This window comes from Odontesthes bonariensis, chromosome 23 (assembly GCF_027942865.1).
Source record: "Odontesthes bonariensis isolate fOdoBon6 chromosome 23, fOdoBon6.hap1, whole genome shotgun sequence".
Taxonomy (NCBI): Eukaryota; Metazoa; Chordata; class Actinopteri; order Atheriniformes; family Atherinopsidae; genus Odontesthes; species Odontesthes bonariensis.
In genome coordinates, this window is record NC_134528.1 from 15,454,230 (window position 1) to 15,472,149 (window position 17,920).

General features: G+C 40.3%; 2 protein-coding genes across 4 annotated transcripts in view; one reads left to right on the forward strand and one right to left on the reverse strand.

Moving 5' to 3' along the window:
- Positions 1 to 1,404: 1,404 nt before the first annotated feature.
- Positions 1,405 to 16,891, forward strand: vwa2 (von Willebrand factor A domain containing 2). Its single transcript, XM_075456965.1, has 13 exons — positions 1,405 to 1,459; positions 5,419 to 5,493; positions 6,083 to 6,216; positions 6,298 to 6,407; positions 9,278 to 9,475; positions 9,583 to 9,716; positions 9,855 to 9,984; positions 10,677 to 10,732; positions 10,832 to 10,939; positions 11,028 to 11,609; positions 12,369 to 12,920; positions 13,131 to 13,253; positions 13,646 to 16,891. Exons 1-13 carry the CDS (start codon positions 1,408 to 1,410, stop codon positions 13,774 to 13,776), a joined length of 2,385 nt encoding a protein of 794 aa, XP_075313080.1. The 5' UTR covers positions 1,405 to 1,407; the 3' UTR covers positions 13,777 to 16,891.
- The window catches only part of afap1l2 (actin filament associated protein 1-like 2), a 44,465-nt gene continuing 39,960 nt past the window's right edge, over positions 13,416 to 17,920 (reverse strand). For 2 of the 3 annotated variants that reach the window (XM_075456963.1, XM_075456962.1), the window contains exons 16-20: positions 16,274 to 16,577; positions 15,723 to 15,896; positions 15,442 to 15,629; positions 15,122 to 15,307; positions 13,416 to 15,007 (exon numbers count right to left, since the gene is read on the reverse strand). In XM_075456963.1, the coding sequence (XP_075313078.1) occupies positions 14,981 to 15,007; positions 15,122 to 15,307; positions 15,442 to 15,629; positions 15,723 to 15,896; positions 16,274 to 16,577 (879 nt within the window). In that variant the 3' untranslated portion in view covers positions 13,416 to 14,980. The remainder of the gene's footprint in view (positions 15,008 to 15,121; positions 15,308 to 15,441; positions 15,630 to 15,722; positions 15,897 to 16,273; positions 16,578 to 17,920) is intronic. The other variant, XM_075456964.1, reaches the window with a different exon arrangement.

Below are 17,920 nucleotides of genomic sequence, written 5' to 3' on the forward strand. Positions count from 1 at the left end.
ATATATATATGTATCATTACATGTGACTCTTGTTTTAAAAACACACTCATTCACCCGTATTCATGTATATGATAAGGATGTAATATTGAATGGAATCTCATACACCAAAACCATTTTTTAAGCCTTTAAAATAGATCAAGCTGACTTGGTTTCTTCAGCCCATATCGATGTAATCTAAATATTAAGGATTCGAAGTTTAACAGAGGTGGGACTTATTACGGGACTTTTGGGTTGCATTTGAAAAAAGAGCTGCAGTAATTCACTTGTGTACCGTAGAAGAATTCCAGTAGACTTTTGCATCTTCCTCAAATCGTCCATGGCTTGTAATCTCTTGCTCAGTGGGCGTAAATTACATTTCTGGGAAGATGTAAGCAAAGCTGAAATATTTGCCTTTGCAAATAACATGTCACCTCAGTGGTAAACCTGGAAAACCATCTGATCATACTTTAGATCATAAAGTGCATACATAGCTGAGGCTAGACTCAACAAACATAATCCTGTTTTGTTTGTTTTTTTTTTGTTTAAAAAAAAAAAAAAAATCCTCACCACACACTTCATCAGACTCCGTGTACTTCTTGCTTTAAGAGCTTCAATTTAGAGCTTATCGTTATCTTCTTGACCCAGACAAAACACTTAAGCCAGTGAAGTGTTGTATGCAACACCTTTGACTGGTGAGTTATGTTTGGCAACATATTTGTGGGCCGAGCTGATGTGAGTTCCTTGTACTATGCCATCTTGCAGATACTGATTGTGCACCTGTCTATAACGTGTGTAGCGCTCACACTAACATATTCCTCCCTTACATTTTGAATGACACCAATTGCCAAATTCTTCTGAATTCAGATAAACATAGACAGTAGCACATATAGCTGAAGGTGTTGATTTATTGAAAACCGATAGAATGCAGACAAAGTATTTCGCCTTGGAAGCTATCTCTCATCATGTTTCCTCTTTTTTTTCAGCTCTGTTTGAAAGACCAAGACTGTGCTTAGCTGTAAGATGCACTCAGAGTCAGGTTACTACTTCACCATCTGATTTGCCTCATTAGGAAAAAAAAAAACGTAAGCTCCTCTTATCTGTCCTCTGTCCTTTGGCAGCCACTCTTTGAATAATTTCCTGAGTCGTGAACCACCTTTCAACATGAACATGAATTCCTTCAGAATGTTGTTTTATTTTTTCTGACTTTTCTGTATATTTTCTATGAGCAGAAATGAATTCATTAAAAAACCATTGAGAGAACCATCTTTAAACTCAAGGGGACAGGTGCGAAATCACTGCCTCGCACAGTCCACTGCCTCACATATTTCTTTCAAGGCTGCCTTCTTTCTCACCTCTGAGCATTTTTGGTCCTTTCTTTTGGATTCTAGCTAAGCATGTGCATTTGTTTATCATTCCAGGTGACCCAACATGCACCCTGATATCTGTCTCACCTTCCTTTTAACTCTGCTGCTCCTTCAAGGTCAGTTGATTGATTTTTATTACTGTTTTGCTTTCTGTGTCTGTCTGGTATTCCAAGCCTTGAGCGGAAGAGTAGTTTAAAGTACTGTTTTAGGAATGTAATTCATCTATAACCCCATTTAAAAAAAACAAAAAAAAAACTAAATCTTTTTAAATATGAACAGAACTCTCCTACACAGGAGTCAGTGTGTTTTGTTCCATCGCTCAGTAGAGTTCTAACTTGCATTTGTGAGACAGTGATGTACAGAAGTGTCCATACAGTGATTCCCACTACAGACTCGCCTCATTTTTGCTGAGGTGCTGCTTGAAGATCGGGACCGTTCAGCCGCTTTCCTGCCTTCTCTTTATTGTACAGAGATTTTTCAGGATCCTCTGTAATGTTACAGTGTACTGTACAATTTAAATTGAACACTGAGAAACATAATTCTGAAGTAGTTACAACTTTAACCCTGATATACTTTCAAAGAGATGAACTCCTCCAGATGTTCACCTGTAAAAGACACTTACTGTAATTCTGTTTCTAAGCCCTTCCAAACCAATTTATTTGCGAGGAGATGGGTTCTTTTTCTTCTTTTTTTTTTTTTTTTGATTAGCTCAGGAGTCTTTTGTGGCCTCTGTTCTAACTTTTTTGAAAAACCTCTCCAGCATATTCAACACTAATCTTATTGTTTCTAAATAATTCATTTTGATTTGTTCTTTAACTTATGATAAAAACACTTCTAATATCCGATATTTGTCTACAAAATTGGGCCGTGTGCCAGATTTAGGGTTTAAAGATTGAGATGAATGTTACTGTTTATATAAGGGTGAGTATAGATAAACTTGTGCCTAAGAATAAATTCAAATGTCCTCACAAATACAGCGTTGAACATTTCCATTATGTTGGCATTTGCATGCTCATGCCTAGTGTTGTAATTCTCTGATGCTCCTCTGAACAGCTTAAAATTCTTCAGAGGATTTATTTTGTTTTGGTCCTTAAAACTGTTTTCACTTGTGAGGAATTCCTATCATCTTCTTCCCAAAGTTATTTCTTTCCTCCCGAGCTTAAAATCCTGCTCGTTTCCAGGCAAGGTAGATTTAGCCTCTCTTTTATAGCTCATTCGCAGTTGTTCTCTCAGACCTGCGAGTATTGGTATTTGCCTGGGGGAAGAGGAGGGTGTGGTGGTGCAGTTCTAATCTTTGAGTTGTTTTCAAAAATGACAGCTTTAGCATCGTGTCAAGTATTTATTACGGACCACTTTAAGACTTTGAACTTGACCAAACCAGACTATTTCCCCTTGTCAGGAGGCCCAGCTCTCTGGTCCTGTGCTGACAACATAGATAACATGTTGCAGTGGTAAATATCCTTGCAATTCAGTCCGTCAATTCAAACTTTCTGTAGTTTTCAATTGTTGATATGAGGGGAGAACTACTTGCAGCACATCTCCCAGACTGTGGTGGGATAAATGCCAAATAGAAATCACTCCCACAGCACAGGGATTTATACTCATTATGCTACTCCTGATTTCCCTGCTGAGATTATTTTCACGGACATTAAAGATACACTGTCATTTCTCTGGAGGCACTAAGGCCTGACAGATAGACTTTTTGATCAGAGCACTGGGGCCCATCTGACTAGGAAAAGGCTGCCTGCCAAGGCCCCTAAACTTTCACTGTCAAGAGGACTTAATGGCTGGAATGATGTTGGAATCAGGGACAGATGAAAGGGTCAGCACTTTAAAGAGGTCAGGCCAAAGGCCTCTTGTTTGCAGGTGGGGATTTTCTTTGATGATTAGTTTTCTGTCTCATTATCTCTGAAATGATGACTGAATACTTTTTGGAAAGACTAGAATGTCACTGGCAGCTGAAGGAAGTCAGTCTGTGAGATAGTGAGACAATTTCAGCTTTACTCTAATGTTTACAGTCTCGTAGAGTTTGGTGATGCTTTTCTTTATGTTTTATCACCGTCACTGAAACAGCTGTTCTTAAAAGATATTCAGTGCCTGTAATGTAAAGCAAAATGCACAGTAGCAGTGTGTTGCGTCGCCATCATTTTGTCTCCAGCGGAGGCAATAAAAACATTCACTAATAAAAACATTCCCAAGCAGTTTAGTGGGGATCTTTTGGGGATCTATCTGAGGCCATATACTGTTCTATGGTCAGATGAATTGAAATTCCTATTTGGAAATCATGGACATGACACCTTCCAGACTAAGAAGGAGATGGACCATCTGACTTGCATAAGTCTGCATCTCTTATGGTATGGGGGTGTGTTAGTGCCTATGGAAATGTAAACTTGCAACCATCAATGCTTTACAGGTTTTACAGCAACATATCCTGCCATTCAGATTATTTCTTTTTCAGGGAAGGCCAAGGCAGTGGTAAAGCACATACTCTATTACAACAACATGGCTTCATAGTAAAATAGTCAGAGTGCTGGGACGGCCTGTCTGCAGACTTTTGACCAACTTGAAGCATTTGGTGCATTGTGAAATTTAAAATTGACAAAGAACACCCTGGACCGTTGAGAAGCTAGAATCCGATCAGACAAAAGCGGAACAACAATCTTCTCCCAGAGGTCCAACAACTGTCCTCTGTTGTTAAAAGACGAGGGGATGCTACACATTGGTAAACATGGCCCTGTCCCAACTTTTGTGAGACACGTTGATGCCATCCTATTCAAAACGAGTTAATATTTTTCATGAAATGGTCAAATTTTTATTATTATGCTATTGTTTTAGCACAAGATGGGTCATAAATACTCTTAATTATTTCTAGATTAATGGATCATCCAATAGAAGTGGTTGTCCTGACAGGTTTGCCTGCGCCATATTTTTTGTCCTCAACACCCTCTACATAACTCCAGTGATGGATAAATGAGCAGGAAAGAAAGAAAAAGTTAGTATAAGCACTAAATTATCTCAGGAAAACTTAAGGCACAAAAACACAAGGTACTTTTTCCCCATTGAGCTTTTGTACATCTAACCTTTCTGAATTTTTTACATTTTCTCACCTATTTTAGCTAAGAAGCAGGCACTAAATCAAGAAAAAGGTCGCAGCCTGAAGCACTACAGCGATTAGTGTGGAAATGCACATATGTAAAATCACCCATGTACTCTTGTTCTGTGCTGGACAAATACCTCTGTGATCTGGGGTTGCCAGGGGCAACATGGCATGTTCACAGTAAATCACATGTCGCTCCCTCCTCTCCGAGCTGTACATACGCCTGAATAGATGAGTGTCCTTTCAGTGAATGAAGCCAAAGAATGGTTGTTTTCACTTGTCCCCTCACATTAGCTTTGAATACTCAGTTAGGCATTGTAAAAGGGGTCAATTGGGAGTTTGATTTGGCTTTCAGGAAAGCATCTCATTTATTGTTCGACTTTGCTTTTATGAAAGAGCTAATGATGCGTACAGTTAACACGAAGAAGCAGTGGTTAACAGGTCAGTGTATGTGTTTCTACGTTGACCTTTTTCAGTCCAGGAGCACTTTTTATCCAACTGTCGAAACGTACTGTAAAACGCATGTAATTTCAAAGCGCAGACATTTGTGCCCATCAGAAAACAGTGAGGCAACTATCCCTGCAACCCCTCGGGGTACAGACAGTTAAACTTGTTTTTCTTTCTCTATCTAAACAAGAAAGTTGCAAAAGCAAATTATTATTTTTTTGGTTATATTTTCATCAATTTAGCAGTTAGTCACTTTTCACATGTCGAAAGAGTTTAATTCTGATAAAACGGGTTGCTGTGTGTAAACACACAACTCACCGGATCCTTTCTAAACACACATTTTTCATCTTGAATCAGAATGATCTCAGTCTGATTAGAGAAATATTAATCTCTGTAAACATAGCTTGTATTGAGGTTTGTTGGGTTTGGTCATGGATGCCTGAAGTGTACGTGTAAATGTCATTAGTAGGTGCTGAACTGCACATGCAAGTATGACATTTGGCTGATCTTCATGTCCCTTGTCCCTACCAGTTCAGCAGGGTACGTCTGTGCAGGAGATCCAAACCAGCCATGAGAACATCGTAAAGATCAACTCAGCAGCGGAAAGTGAGTATCTTCCTAATCCCGTCATTAAAGAAATTATTATACAAAGCAAAAGAGTAAAATACCAAGTACTAAAGCAAATAAACTGTGACATTATAAGTTGAGGTAGTTGACACATCAGGCTGTAAAACCTATAACTTGACAGCTGTACACTGTAAATCATGCAGTAAAGCTTGAATTTTTATTGTAAAGCACTAATAAAAGACGAGGGTGAGAGACGAGGGTGGGTGGTCTTCTCATTCTGATGTCCGTATCACAGAGCACAGCGTGCAGACATGACTAAGTCTGAATGACAGACACACTTCCCCTAATAGTGCGTTTCATAATTAGCTGCGCTCTCAAACATAGCAGCAGCACAACTGATTGTTTATTCCTGCAACGAGTACAAACATGTTTGAGAGAGAGTTTTTTTTTTTTGTGGTAGTTTATTGTTTTGCAGTCCTGAGGGAAAGGAAATTGAGCAGTGGCATGCAAAGCTGTTTTTGTCTTTTTGTGAAAAGGTGACATTTTCAATCCATTTAAACATGTAACTGAGTTTATCTATACATCCAATGTGTTTAGCATTTCCTTTTGTGTGTGTTTCCTCTGGAAGTGATGCAGTGCTCAGCAGTCATGGATATCCTATTTCTAATGGATGGCTCATACAGCATCGGGAAGGGTAGCTTTGAAAGGTCCAAGCACTATGCAATCAAGCTGTGTCAAGCCCTAGACATTGGACAAGACAAGGTTTGTTTTCTGTCACTTCAGTCGCCCCCTCCCTCTTCATATTGCATCGATTGCCATTCTTGTAATTATGGCTTTGTGCAGGTGCGAGTCGGTTTGATTCAGCTTGGCTCCACACCTCGGCTGGAGTTTTCCATGGACTCATACTCCACCAAACAGGAGCTGAAGAAGCACATGAAGAAGATTTCTTACAGGTCTGTGTCTCCCTTCGCACCACTCTCACCTAAGTAATGTTTTGGGTTAGAAAAGAGACGTTCATTGCTTGGGGGAAAAATACCAAAAAAACAATTGGATCAAATTATTGGATACATTTCCCGAACATTTTGTTTACCAGGTAAAATAATGAAAGGGTGTCCTTGGCTGTGTTTTAGGTAGGCAGTACAATTTCAAAGTAATGTTCCATTAACACAATGATCCAAGGTAGATGTGACAAAGACCTTGATTCATTAGACCACGAATTCTCTCTTCTTGGTTCGTCATCTAGTTTTGACATTCATCTGCCCATTGCCCACTAAAAGACCCTTTTAGTGCCAGACAGAGGGAATCATGGGCAGTCTGACCAGCATGTGGCTTTGCAGCCTCATAGACAGCATACATACACATATACATTAGTGTATAAGTGAGGACATTGTCATGAATGCAAAAAATGTGTTTTTGTTCCACTTTTTGTGTCTCTTTTTTTAATCAAAATAAAAGTTCTCAAAGAATTATTTGTGGTCATACAAAAACTCATGGTCATGCAGTTCAGAAATGTTTTCCAGGAGTAAAGAAAATCAAACAACAAAAGAAATATGAGAGAACTGGCTTAATGACAGACTTTTCTTTTCATTTAATCTCTTTTGGTATGTTTGGATCGTGTCTCCATATTCTGTTTATTCCTGTAGCTTTGGTTAACACTTAAGCTCACAAGAAAACCCACTTATATTCCCACATCAGGAGGATAAGTAATACAAAATGAGCCCTGGATAGAAAAAACAAATTAATTTCAGATTAGAGATGAACCACATGCTTTCAGAAGGTTGTGGATGAGTGTATAAACTGAGGGAGAAGAAGATCATTTGACCAAATGCCTGTGCACGTGGGTGGTTCTCAGTATGGTAATAACTATGATAAGACAAATTGAATTCTGGGTGTGGCTGCCCACATTTGAAATATATCACTAGTTGTGCAAATCAAATTAGTTTAGAGATAGTGTAGGTGTTTTTGTGTATATATATATATATATATATATATATATATTTAAATAAATCTTTATTGAAATCCTTTTAATTTACAAGTTCAGTTCCAAAAAAGTTGTAATGTCCATCCATCCATCCATTTTCTATACCCGCTGAATCCGTCGGTCAGGTCGCGGGGGGGCTGGAGCCTATCCCAGCGGTCGTCGGGTGAGAGGCGGGATACACCCTGGACAGGCCAAGTTGTAATGTGTTACATCTAAGTAAAAACGGGCTGCACGGTGGCGTGGTGGTTAGCACCGTCACCTCACAGCCAGTGGGTTCCAGGTTCAACTTTCAGCTGGGGCCTTTCTGTGTGGAGTTTGCATGTTCTCCCCGTGTATGCGTGGGTTCTTTCCGGGTACTCCGGCTTCCTCCCACTGTCCAAAAACATGCATGTTAGGTTAATTGGTGTCTCTAAAATTGTCCTTAGGAGTGTGTGTGGTTGTTTGTCTCGTTTGTCTCTGTGTGGCCCTGTGATGGACTGGCGGCCTGTCCAGGGTGTACCCTGCCTCTCGCCCGATGACCGCTGGGATAAATAAAAACAGCCTAAATAAAAACAGAAAGCATTGATTTGCATTTCCATTCGTCTGAACACAGAACATTTTTCCACTTTATGAGCTTTGGCCCTGAAAAGATTGTAGCATCTCTGGATCATATTCACATATGGCTTCTTCTTGATTTCTTGAAGTGTTCCTAAGCCCGTGACATAATCATGTCTGTTTTTAATGCAATGCAGCCTGAGGGCCCAAAAATCATGGACATTTATCATTGACTTTTAGACATGTTTCCCACAAACATATGTGAACAGATTATCAGAATCTTTTGATGATAATAAGTACTGTAGGTGATGGAATATTCAAAGTGTTTTTAGCAAACTTCTCCCAATCTTTAAATCTGAGACACTTTTCTTCTCTAAGGTGCTCTTTTTATGTCACCCAGCTTACTCAACTGTTGCCAAGTAACCAAATTAGTTGCAGCATATTTCTCCAGCTGTTTCCTTTTAGTACCACTAACTTTTCCAGCTGTTCCTATATTATATGTTGACATGTATCAGTTGAAGGAAGCTAAGATGGTTAAATCATGCCTGTGGGCCTCACAACTTTTCTCAACATCATCTTGTAGCAGACATTGCATTGTCTTTACTGGAGAAAAAATATGGACAATCTGGGAAACATGATAGGATGACAGGCTGTCATCTTTTTTTAAATGGATTTTCTACCCTGGTGTATTGTAACCAAGCAAACATGTGTTTTAAAGTCTAAGAAGTGATAGAGGAATCTGGCTGTACACTGGAAAAAATGCCCCTCCAAAAATAAGTAAGAAAAACAACAAATACAAGACGTTTTTGCTTGAAATAAGCAAAACAATCTGCCAATGGAACTAGTGAAAATCGGCTTGTCAAGATTTCTTGAAATAAGATGTGATATTTAGGACTTTTAAGATAAAGGTGATCTTGAAATTAGCTTAAAAACCTCTTCAAATGTAAAAAAAAGCTTGTTTCATATGATATGTGACTCAAAACAATTTGTTTTCAAGACTTTTTCATTTAACAAGACATTCAAGATGTATTGTCTTCAAACAAGTCCCTATATCTTGCTGAAATAGTGCTTGTTAGACAGTTGTGTCTTATATTAAGTGTAATGAGATAATTTGTCTAGAAATGAGACAAATATACTTGTAAGACTTTGAATTTTTTTCCAGTGTAGTTAAAGTTAAGTTTGCTTTGGCAGAAATATGCAAGAGGTTATTCTCTCTTCTTACTTCTTTTGTACAGTACATCATCTATAATTGCTCTGTTTTATTATTGCACTAGCAGTAACAAGAAAAATCCCTCTCCAAACTCTCAGGGGAGGCGGCACACAGACAGGGTTGGCTTTGAAATACATCCTGAGGAAGGGTTTTCCAGGTGGCCGTAACTCCTCCAGTGTCCCCCAAATCGTCATTCTCCTGTCGGATGGGAGATCTCAGGGCAACGTGGTCCAGGCAGCTGCACGGCTAAAAGAGATGGGCGTGGTCTTGTTTGCTATTGGCCTACGCTACCCCAAGTATGGTTGTTGATTGGAAAATGATCATTGACAGTGATGAAACATTAAAATGCTTCTGATTCTTTGCAAAGCAGTCCCCAAGAAGTTTGTCTTTATCTTCTTTACAGGTGGGAAGAGCTGCACGCTCTTGCCAGTGAGCCAGTGGAGAGTCATGTTTTCTTTGCTGAGCATTTCTATGATGCTGTTAATGGCGTGTACACCACACTGAGCACTTTCTCTGTCTGCAATGCTACACCTGCAGGTTGGAGCTTTCACCCAAGGGAGTTATGACCGCTATCTATGCTAATTATTCTAACAAAGACCTGAGAATCTTAAGTAATTGTCCCTTCTCTTTCCAACACCAATCACACCAACCATCATGCCTTGTTCTGTCCTCCAGGCTGTCAGGTGGAGTCATTCCCCTGTGAGAGGAAGACACTGGAGACAGTGAAGGAGCTACAGGGGAATTTCATGTGCTGGAAAGGCTCCAAGGGGTATTCCCCGTACACCTCTCTCTGCCCCTTCTACAGGTATATGCACACGAAAGTATGGAGACAAATACTTCTTTCTGTCACACATATTTATAAAACTGAGTACAATTTTGATTACTTCTGGTGAGTTGACTGGGGCAGCATGCATTCTCTTTTTAGAGAGTTTATTGTCATTATTGACTCTGCTTATGATGAAATTCTTCAGGCAGTCAACTCGACATTGACATTAGAAAATATAGATAGATAAATGTAAGTTAGAACACAGTGGAAAAAAGTACAGAGAAATGTAAAAAAAAAAAAAAAAAGATAGGGAGGTTGGCAGAGACAGTTGATATTACACTTGGGAGTTTGTATACTTTGGTTTTCAAGTGAAGTATTAGAGTTTAAAGTGCTTATGGCTGTAGGAGAAAAACTGTAGTAGTGTGCAGGACAATGTGTGTTGCTCTGCAAAGTTACCGGGATCTCACCAATGGTGTTCTGTCTAGTTTTGGTAGCAATTTGTTTTGGTTTGAGGTAAATAAAGCTAAGGTTAGAGAACCACCAGTTAACATATAAAAAAACAAAAAACAGCTTCAATACAACTTAATTGGACAAATGGAGTAAGATGGAAAAGAGAGACGGAATATACCTGAGGAAGACAATTTAAGGATCGCCAACATGCGTTTCTTATAATAATAATAAAAAACAAGTGCATTTTAATGGCGTGTTTTGTTTTTTTTTTCTCCTCATAGGTACGACAAGGTCTACAAGAGACACCCGACAGTCTGCCATAGGACTATCTGTCCAGGTAATCTTATCTTCCTTTGATTCCTGCAACCATTTATGCTCCTACATGGTATTCATCAACACACTTGCTGCCATTTTGTCTCCTCCTCATCGTCATCAGATCCATGTGACTCTCAGCCCTGTATGAACGGTGGGACCTGTGTGTCAGAAGGTCCAGAGGGCTACCACTGTGTGTGTCCCCCTGGATATGGAGGAGACCCACACTGTGGTCAGTACACTCACTAGCTTTATCTTAAGGTGATGTCTAATCAGGCACTGTAGAGAAGAAATAAACTGAACCCTACTTCCCTCCTCAGCCCCTGCATTATCACTGGACTGCTCCATTGACTTGCTCTTCCTGCTCGAGGGCTCTGCCACACTCACTTTAGAAGGCTTCCTCCGCCTCAGATCCTTCTTAAAACGCTTCCTGCAGACTGTGATTGGTTCTGACAGCCCCAGCAAAGTTGGCCTGGCTGTGTTTGGTGGAGAAACGAGAGTAGAGGTCCAGGTTGGGAAGTTCAAAGGGAACCTGAGGGGTCTTCTTAAGGCGGTGGACGCACTTCAACCCCTTGGTGGCCAGACACTGACTGGGCAGGCACTCCGCTACGTTACCCGTAACGGCTTTGTGAGCGAGCCGGTCTATGCCGACATCTCAGATGACCTTCCCCGCGTGGTAGTGCTGCTCACTGCCACTCCTGCTGCTGATGATGTGGTTGAGGCCTCTAAATATGCACGAGATAGAGAGATCTTCCTGATAGGGGTGGGACCAGATGGCTTAAAGGGAGAGCTGAATAATATCACAGGAAATCCCCAGAGGACTCTCACCTACACATCACCCGATAGGCTCACAGGGAAGATACCAGAGCTCAAGGCCAAGATCTGCAGCGTAGATACACAAGGTACGAAATGCCCAACAGAAGACTTCATCTAATGTCATTAGTGTTCATCAGAATGCAACTATTTACCTCTGAGGTGACACATACTTATTGAAGTTCCTACTTTGCAAAACATTTGCAAGATTAAAACTTGTTTCTAACCCTGCTGAAACAAGTCTTCTTACTTGTGGTAGAATGCTGGTGCATTGCTGCATATCTCGGTACATTGGTGCCCTCTTTAGGTCAAAGGTAACCGTGAACAGGAATGTACCAAGCATGAGTTTCTGTTGGGATGACAAACACAACCCAAAGAAGATTCAAAGTTATGTTTGTGTATGAATCAAACAGTTTATCAATATACAGTATAATCTTCCTAGATTGTACAGTATATGTTCCCTGTGTGTAAATGACTACAATAGACTCTATAATAGTGCTTAAAACTTTGTGAAAAAAGATTTCTGCCCGAATATAATCTTAAACCATATCTGATTTTCATACAAATATTAAAGAGGACTCAAAAATGTCACACTATTTATTTGGAAGAATGATCGTATAAAAGCAAAAATATTTGAATTTTACAGATTAGCCTTGAATTTGAAGGTGACCTAAGGTGACCAATAGAATGTCTAATAGAGTGACTTGTACAAAGTTACTTTTTAGAGTTTTCTAAACCTTTAGATTTCCAAAAGAAATAATGCATTTTTAAGCTGTTGAAATACAACTTCTGAATGATCTTTTGTATGTCGAACTACTCTATAAAAAAATTTATTTCTTGTTTTCTAGGTTGTCTGGGTCAAGCAGTAGACTTAGTGTTTGCCCTGGATGCCTCAGCTGGTGTTGGCCGCGAGAACTTTGGTACCCTGCAGGACTTTGTGCGCAGCCTCAGCGTCCAGTTCGACATCAACCGCGATGTGGCTCAAGTAGCTCTCGTGGCCTACAGCCGGAGAGCAACCACTGTCTTCGGCCTGGATGTCTATGACTCTGGCTCTGCCATCCTCAAGGCTGTAGGTGAAGCAAGCTACAAGGGCGGAGAGGCGTCAACAGGTGCAGCTTTACTCCACATCCACTCTAATGTCCTGACAGTGACAAACGGTGCACGACCAGGAGTCAACAAGGCTGTGGTGGTGCTGACGGACGGGTCAGGAGGGGACGATGCAGTCGTACCGGCTCAAAAGATAAGAGAGAACGGCGTTTCAGTTTTTGTGATTGGTATTGGAGATGTGCAGAGAGAGAAGCTGATGCAGATTGCAGGCTCAGAGGAGCACCTGATCTCAGTGCCATCTTACGAGGATCTCAAGTACTTTGAGGATGTACTGGTTCAGATGCTGTGTTCAGGTAAAACGAAACAGTTTAGGAAAGTTTGATGTCTCCTTTTCTTTGAATAAAAGTAAGGGGACGTTAAGAAAATTGTGATTTCATCTCTTCTTTCATTTTTCCGTTACTAAATAGAAAACAGATGAATAGTTGCGAAGAAACACAAATACAATGCTTGTGTGCTTTGCCTGCATGTAATTAGCTGTTTTGTGTTCATTTTCTCTCTGTCAGAGGTGAAGAAACCTGTAAATCTTTGTAAGCCCAACCCATGTATGCATGATGGGATCTGCATCCTGTCTGGAGGGAGCTTCCGGTGTCAGTGTCAAGGCTATGAAGGACCACACTGTGAAAAAAGTAAATTAAATGACCCAAATCTCCTTGCTTTATTTTCTGTTAGTAATGTTGAATTCAGTATGTTTCTCATTTGTTTAAAACTGTTTTAAAGCTTATCTCGTTTACTCTGGTCACATCTTGACAAATCCTGATGGAACGTGATCCTGCCTGCAAAAACCTGCACTCCTCTATTGCCATATATAGATTTAAAAAAAATAGTATTTAACCTCTAGCAATGTGATCAACCTTGTCAGTCTGTTACTTTGTTGGAGTCATTCTTAAAGGATCCTATAAATGAAAATATAGAGAAATAAAATATGTACAACAGTGGCTACAGTCGCTGGCTTAAAAAAAAAACAGCAACAGCTGTATTTCTTTGACAACTCGTGACTTGTTTTGTGGTTTGCCTGCAGGAAGCAGTAAATCTTCATCCAGAGGTGATCGCCCGAGACCTGCTGGTCTGAGGAAGAAGAGCAGACAGAGGAAGAGCCACCAGGAGCTTCTGCATCACTACAAACTACACCGTCGGAGGCACGCTGCCTGATCTACAGCACACGCATAAACAAATCGCATGAACAAATCATACGAACACTTCAGAACCAAGGGTTATTGCAGGTACACAGGGGAACCTGGTGCTTTATGCTCTTTTTTTCAGTATTTTATGCATTCAGTATCAACAATTGTCTCTACCGTACTGTCTCTACTGCTGTGCATATTCATGTTTGTTTTTTTGTTCTTTCTGAATGCCTCTTCATAGCTGTTCTTGGGTGTGAGGTTTAATATTATGTCAGTGTCATGATTTTTTAAATTGCTCTTAATGTATAATCACCACAACTTTGTTCTCATGCCAAAAGCAACATGAGTTTTTTTTTTTTCTTTCTCATATTTGAATCTTATAGCTCAACTTAGCAAAGCTAATTTTGTGCCAGCCTTACACTTACAAGTACAGACTAATACTATTTTATACAAGCAATGCAAACTTATGTTTGGACAAAGTTAGTAAGTAAGAATGATTCACCTTGTATGACAGCTGAAAAGCTTTTTAAATGAGTTATTTAATCTAATGTCCAAAGGGAAATTCCAACATTAAACCTTCGTCATACTTGTTTATTTTAATCAGTGAGAGTCGACTTCATTTGCTCTGTAAATGTTTGCTTCTGCACCTTTTCTGCGTCCTTTCTGTTAGTTTTCCACAAACAATTTGGAAAGTGTAGCAGCAAAAACAAAAAGCGACATTTTCATAAACCGTTTTCAAGCCTGTTTTTTTTTTTTGGTCAGTACATTTTTATTTGAATAAAAAGTGCATTTTTAGCTAGCAATACAAGCCGAAAGGCTGAATAATGGTGTAGATATATTTACATCTTGGCTACCAGCATACATGAACCAAGCTACAATCTGAAGTGTACAGGATGAACAATTTATTAGAGGGGATTGTTTCTGTCTCAGAATTCAGTGGTTTCAAATGTTTGGTTGTTTGCAATGTCGAAACATCACATTTGTGTGCGGTTACACAAACCAAAATGCTACTACCTTCCTTTGCAAATGGAGAAAAACAATTCAAACAGTCACTGTATTTTATTGAATATCCAGTGATATTCAAAGACAGCTCTTTCCTCTGTCTGATTGGCTCTTCATAGTCTTGGCAAGAAGTTGATGTGGATGAAGGATCCATGGAGGAATAAACTGTTTGCCATGGATGCTGTAGAAGATTGACCAATAAAAGCTTATGGGTTTTGGGGGGTTTCCTTCTAGGTGGTGGATTTTTTCTCCCATTCCTTTAAATACAACAAGAGACAGACACTGTAACCCACAATAATGTGACATTTTAAGATGAGCCTCAATCTATTTTTACAGATGATGTTTCCAGTTTGTATTAAATGTAGTCTCACCTTGGCTTTCTGCAAGACCTTGCCTTTCGTGGCCATCATGGAAGCGGGTCTGTTTTTCAGAGCAGAGGCAGAGTTGACTGGTGAAGCTGAGTCTGCACTGTTGTTGTTGTTGGAGGGTTGGCAAGACGATGCTGAAGATGGTGGTGATAATGATGATTGGGGGTTGGGCAAGTTTGCCGTTTTAGACTATGGAGAAATAAAAATGGTTAAAGATGGTCCTTTTTTCAAAGAGAATCTCTGTCACACACACGCAGGATATTAAGCAAACTGATGGGCTCTGAAGTTTTATACATCTAGAGAAGCGGAACTAGAAAACCAACCGTGGCTGTGTCCTGGAGGCTGCTGTCCAATGTGGTTCCCAGTGTGAAAGGTCCTGACTCCACTTTCCTCAGACTTTCTTTCACTTCTACCAGTCGAAGTTCCACCTCGACCCTGCGGCGCTCTGCCTCTCGACACGCCTCCTCCTTTTGCTTCAGACGGGTCTCTGATGAGGCTTGCTGCTTGGGATCTAAAGGATAACAGGTTTATGACAGGACAGTCACGTTTATCAGAGTAAAAGCTGACAGCAGTTATGTGCAGCAGCGAGGACAAGCAGACGTACCTTGGCAGGCGCTGAGCTCCTCTTTGGTCTCCCTCCTTTCTTTCTTTAGTTTTGCCAGACTGCTCCTCACCTCCTCCCTCTCTTTCTCCAGACGATCTCGCTCGTCTATGTAGCGGCGCAAGTCTGCCTCTGTGCGGTTCTTGCCAAGTTTCACTTCAACAGAACCGGGACACCCTGGTAATGGGGTGTTAATAGTTTAGGTTGATCCATATGCACAGAAAAAAACAAAAAAAAGAAAACATATACATATACATATACATATACATATACATAATGGACATTCCTCTGAAGCTGCGAGACAAAAAAAAGATTCATTTTTAAAAGCAGTGTCTTTAGCTGTAAAGGATGCAGCTTTTCACTAGAGGGAGCCACGGTTGTAAGAATACATTCCAGGACACTAAAGCTGGTGTTTCTGATTATGGAAATATCATTAAAGAATTTGGCGATGATGATTATAAAACACGACCTGCTTTCAAAATTCACACAAGCACAGCTACATTTTCTCTATTGATACAATATCCAGCAAATTCATCCTCCCTGTTAGTACTGACCTATGGTATGTGCCTTTGGCCGTGCGGGTTGCGGGCTGTGAGGGAGTGAGGTGGTAGCAGCAGTCTGAGCTACCTGGCCCTTTTGGATCTGTGTCCCAGAGGAGTTGAAGGCTTGTGGGATCCCAAGGCTGGTCTTCTTAGGCGTCTCCTGGCTTTGGGATGAGGTCTTGACAGGTTGAGTTTGCGGCTGTGGTGGAGTGGGAGTCAGGGGTCTTTGTTGTTCTGATTTGCTGGTGCCAGAAGGCGAACTAAGACCATTTAATACAGGTGTTGACTCTGGCTCAGTACAGCTGGTTGAAATGACCTGTAATTGAAACATTTTGTTCAGAAAAGTTGTGGTTAGGAGCTTGGTTACAAATTGAGTTTAATCATACAGAGACGTGTAAAAGTTCAGGGGAAAACCTTTGCTGCTGTGGATGGTTGCATGCATGAACGACTTTTCTTTTTTTTTTAAATCTGGAGTGCAAGTACTTTTTGGAAAAAAAAAGGACAACTGTTGCACCTTGTAAATGTTCTTCTGGCAAATAAAACTCTTTCAGTTTTTGTTTGGGGGACTTTTTGGCTGTTTTTAGATCTATCCACAGATTCATTGTTTTTTGTACAGCCTAGCCACTTTTCACCTGCAGATTCTTTACAGAAGGTGTTATGTTCCCTCTAGCAATTGACTTCCTGTGCCACAGGCTACAACACAAGCCCAAAGCATTATCAATCCACCCCTATGTTTAACAGATGGAAAGGTGAATAAATTCTTTTTTTTTTTTTTTTTTTTTTTTAATTCTGCACTTTATTTCTCTAAATATACTTTTGCTCAGTGCTGACAAAACCTAATTTTCAAACTTCTGATGGTGAATTTTGTGGTGAGTACGCAGTGAAGCTTTCTCCTGTTGTTCCCTGAGCTTTTGATGTGCCTCTGTAGTAACCCTACTGGCAGTTTTGTCTGAAAGGTTTCTTGTTTTAATTGCCATCACTTAGTTGCATTAGGAGGTGAGGAAAGACCGATCTCCTGTTTGCCATGGATGCTGTAGAAGAAACGTTAAAAAACACAGTCACTCCAATTTTATTAGGAGCTTCTTCGAGTAGCCCGTGACTACTGAATGTTAGGGCAACGTTTAAGGCTTGGTGCATGGTTTCAACTTATGTGTATGCAGACACAGTCCTTTGCATGCTATCTTTTGGATCAGCTGCACTGAAGCTTCCTGTGCATGGATATGTAATCAGTCTACAGTACATTGTAGAAGTATGAAAAATAGGTTTATGCCTGCCAAGTCTTTCCTCAAAACAAGCATCAATGTAGTTATTATTCCCCTCATCTTTCTTGTCTGGTATGGTGTTTTTCTGAATGGAAATCGATCCAGGGGCATGTGTAGTTTGCACGGTCTGCAGTGCTACAAATATTTGAGCTGGGCACAACCGACTGCAAAGGAGCCTGGTGGCGCCTTGTGGACTGCTGGGGATGAATAAATATACATTATACAGACCTTCTGGCAGAGGAAACCATGTATTCCCTTTAAATACTTAACAGTACTTTAATGTAGAGATGCACAGATACATTGGCCTATATGTCGACCCATACTCAGCTTGTTGACTGCAATCAGCCTATTGGCAAACAGCATGTCACCAACTGATGGTTGACAATTTATCTGGTGT

Bases quoted from the DNA above. Each gene is read 5' to 3' on its own strand.
- vwa2 (XM_075456965.1), top strand. From the start codon at position 1,408: ATGCACCCTGATATCTGTCTCACCTTCCTTTTAACTCTGCTGCTCCTT. The intron at 6,217-6,297 runs GTTTGTTTTCTG...GGCTTTGTGCAG, and splicing joins TAGACATTGGACAAGACAAG to GTGCGAGTCGGTTTGATTCA. The intron at 9,476-9,582 runs GTATGGTTGTTG...TCTTCTTTACAG, and splicing joins ATTGGCCTACGCTACCCCAA to GTGGGAAGAGCTGCACGCTC.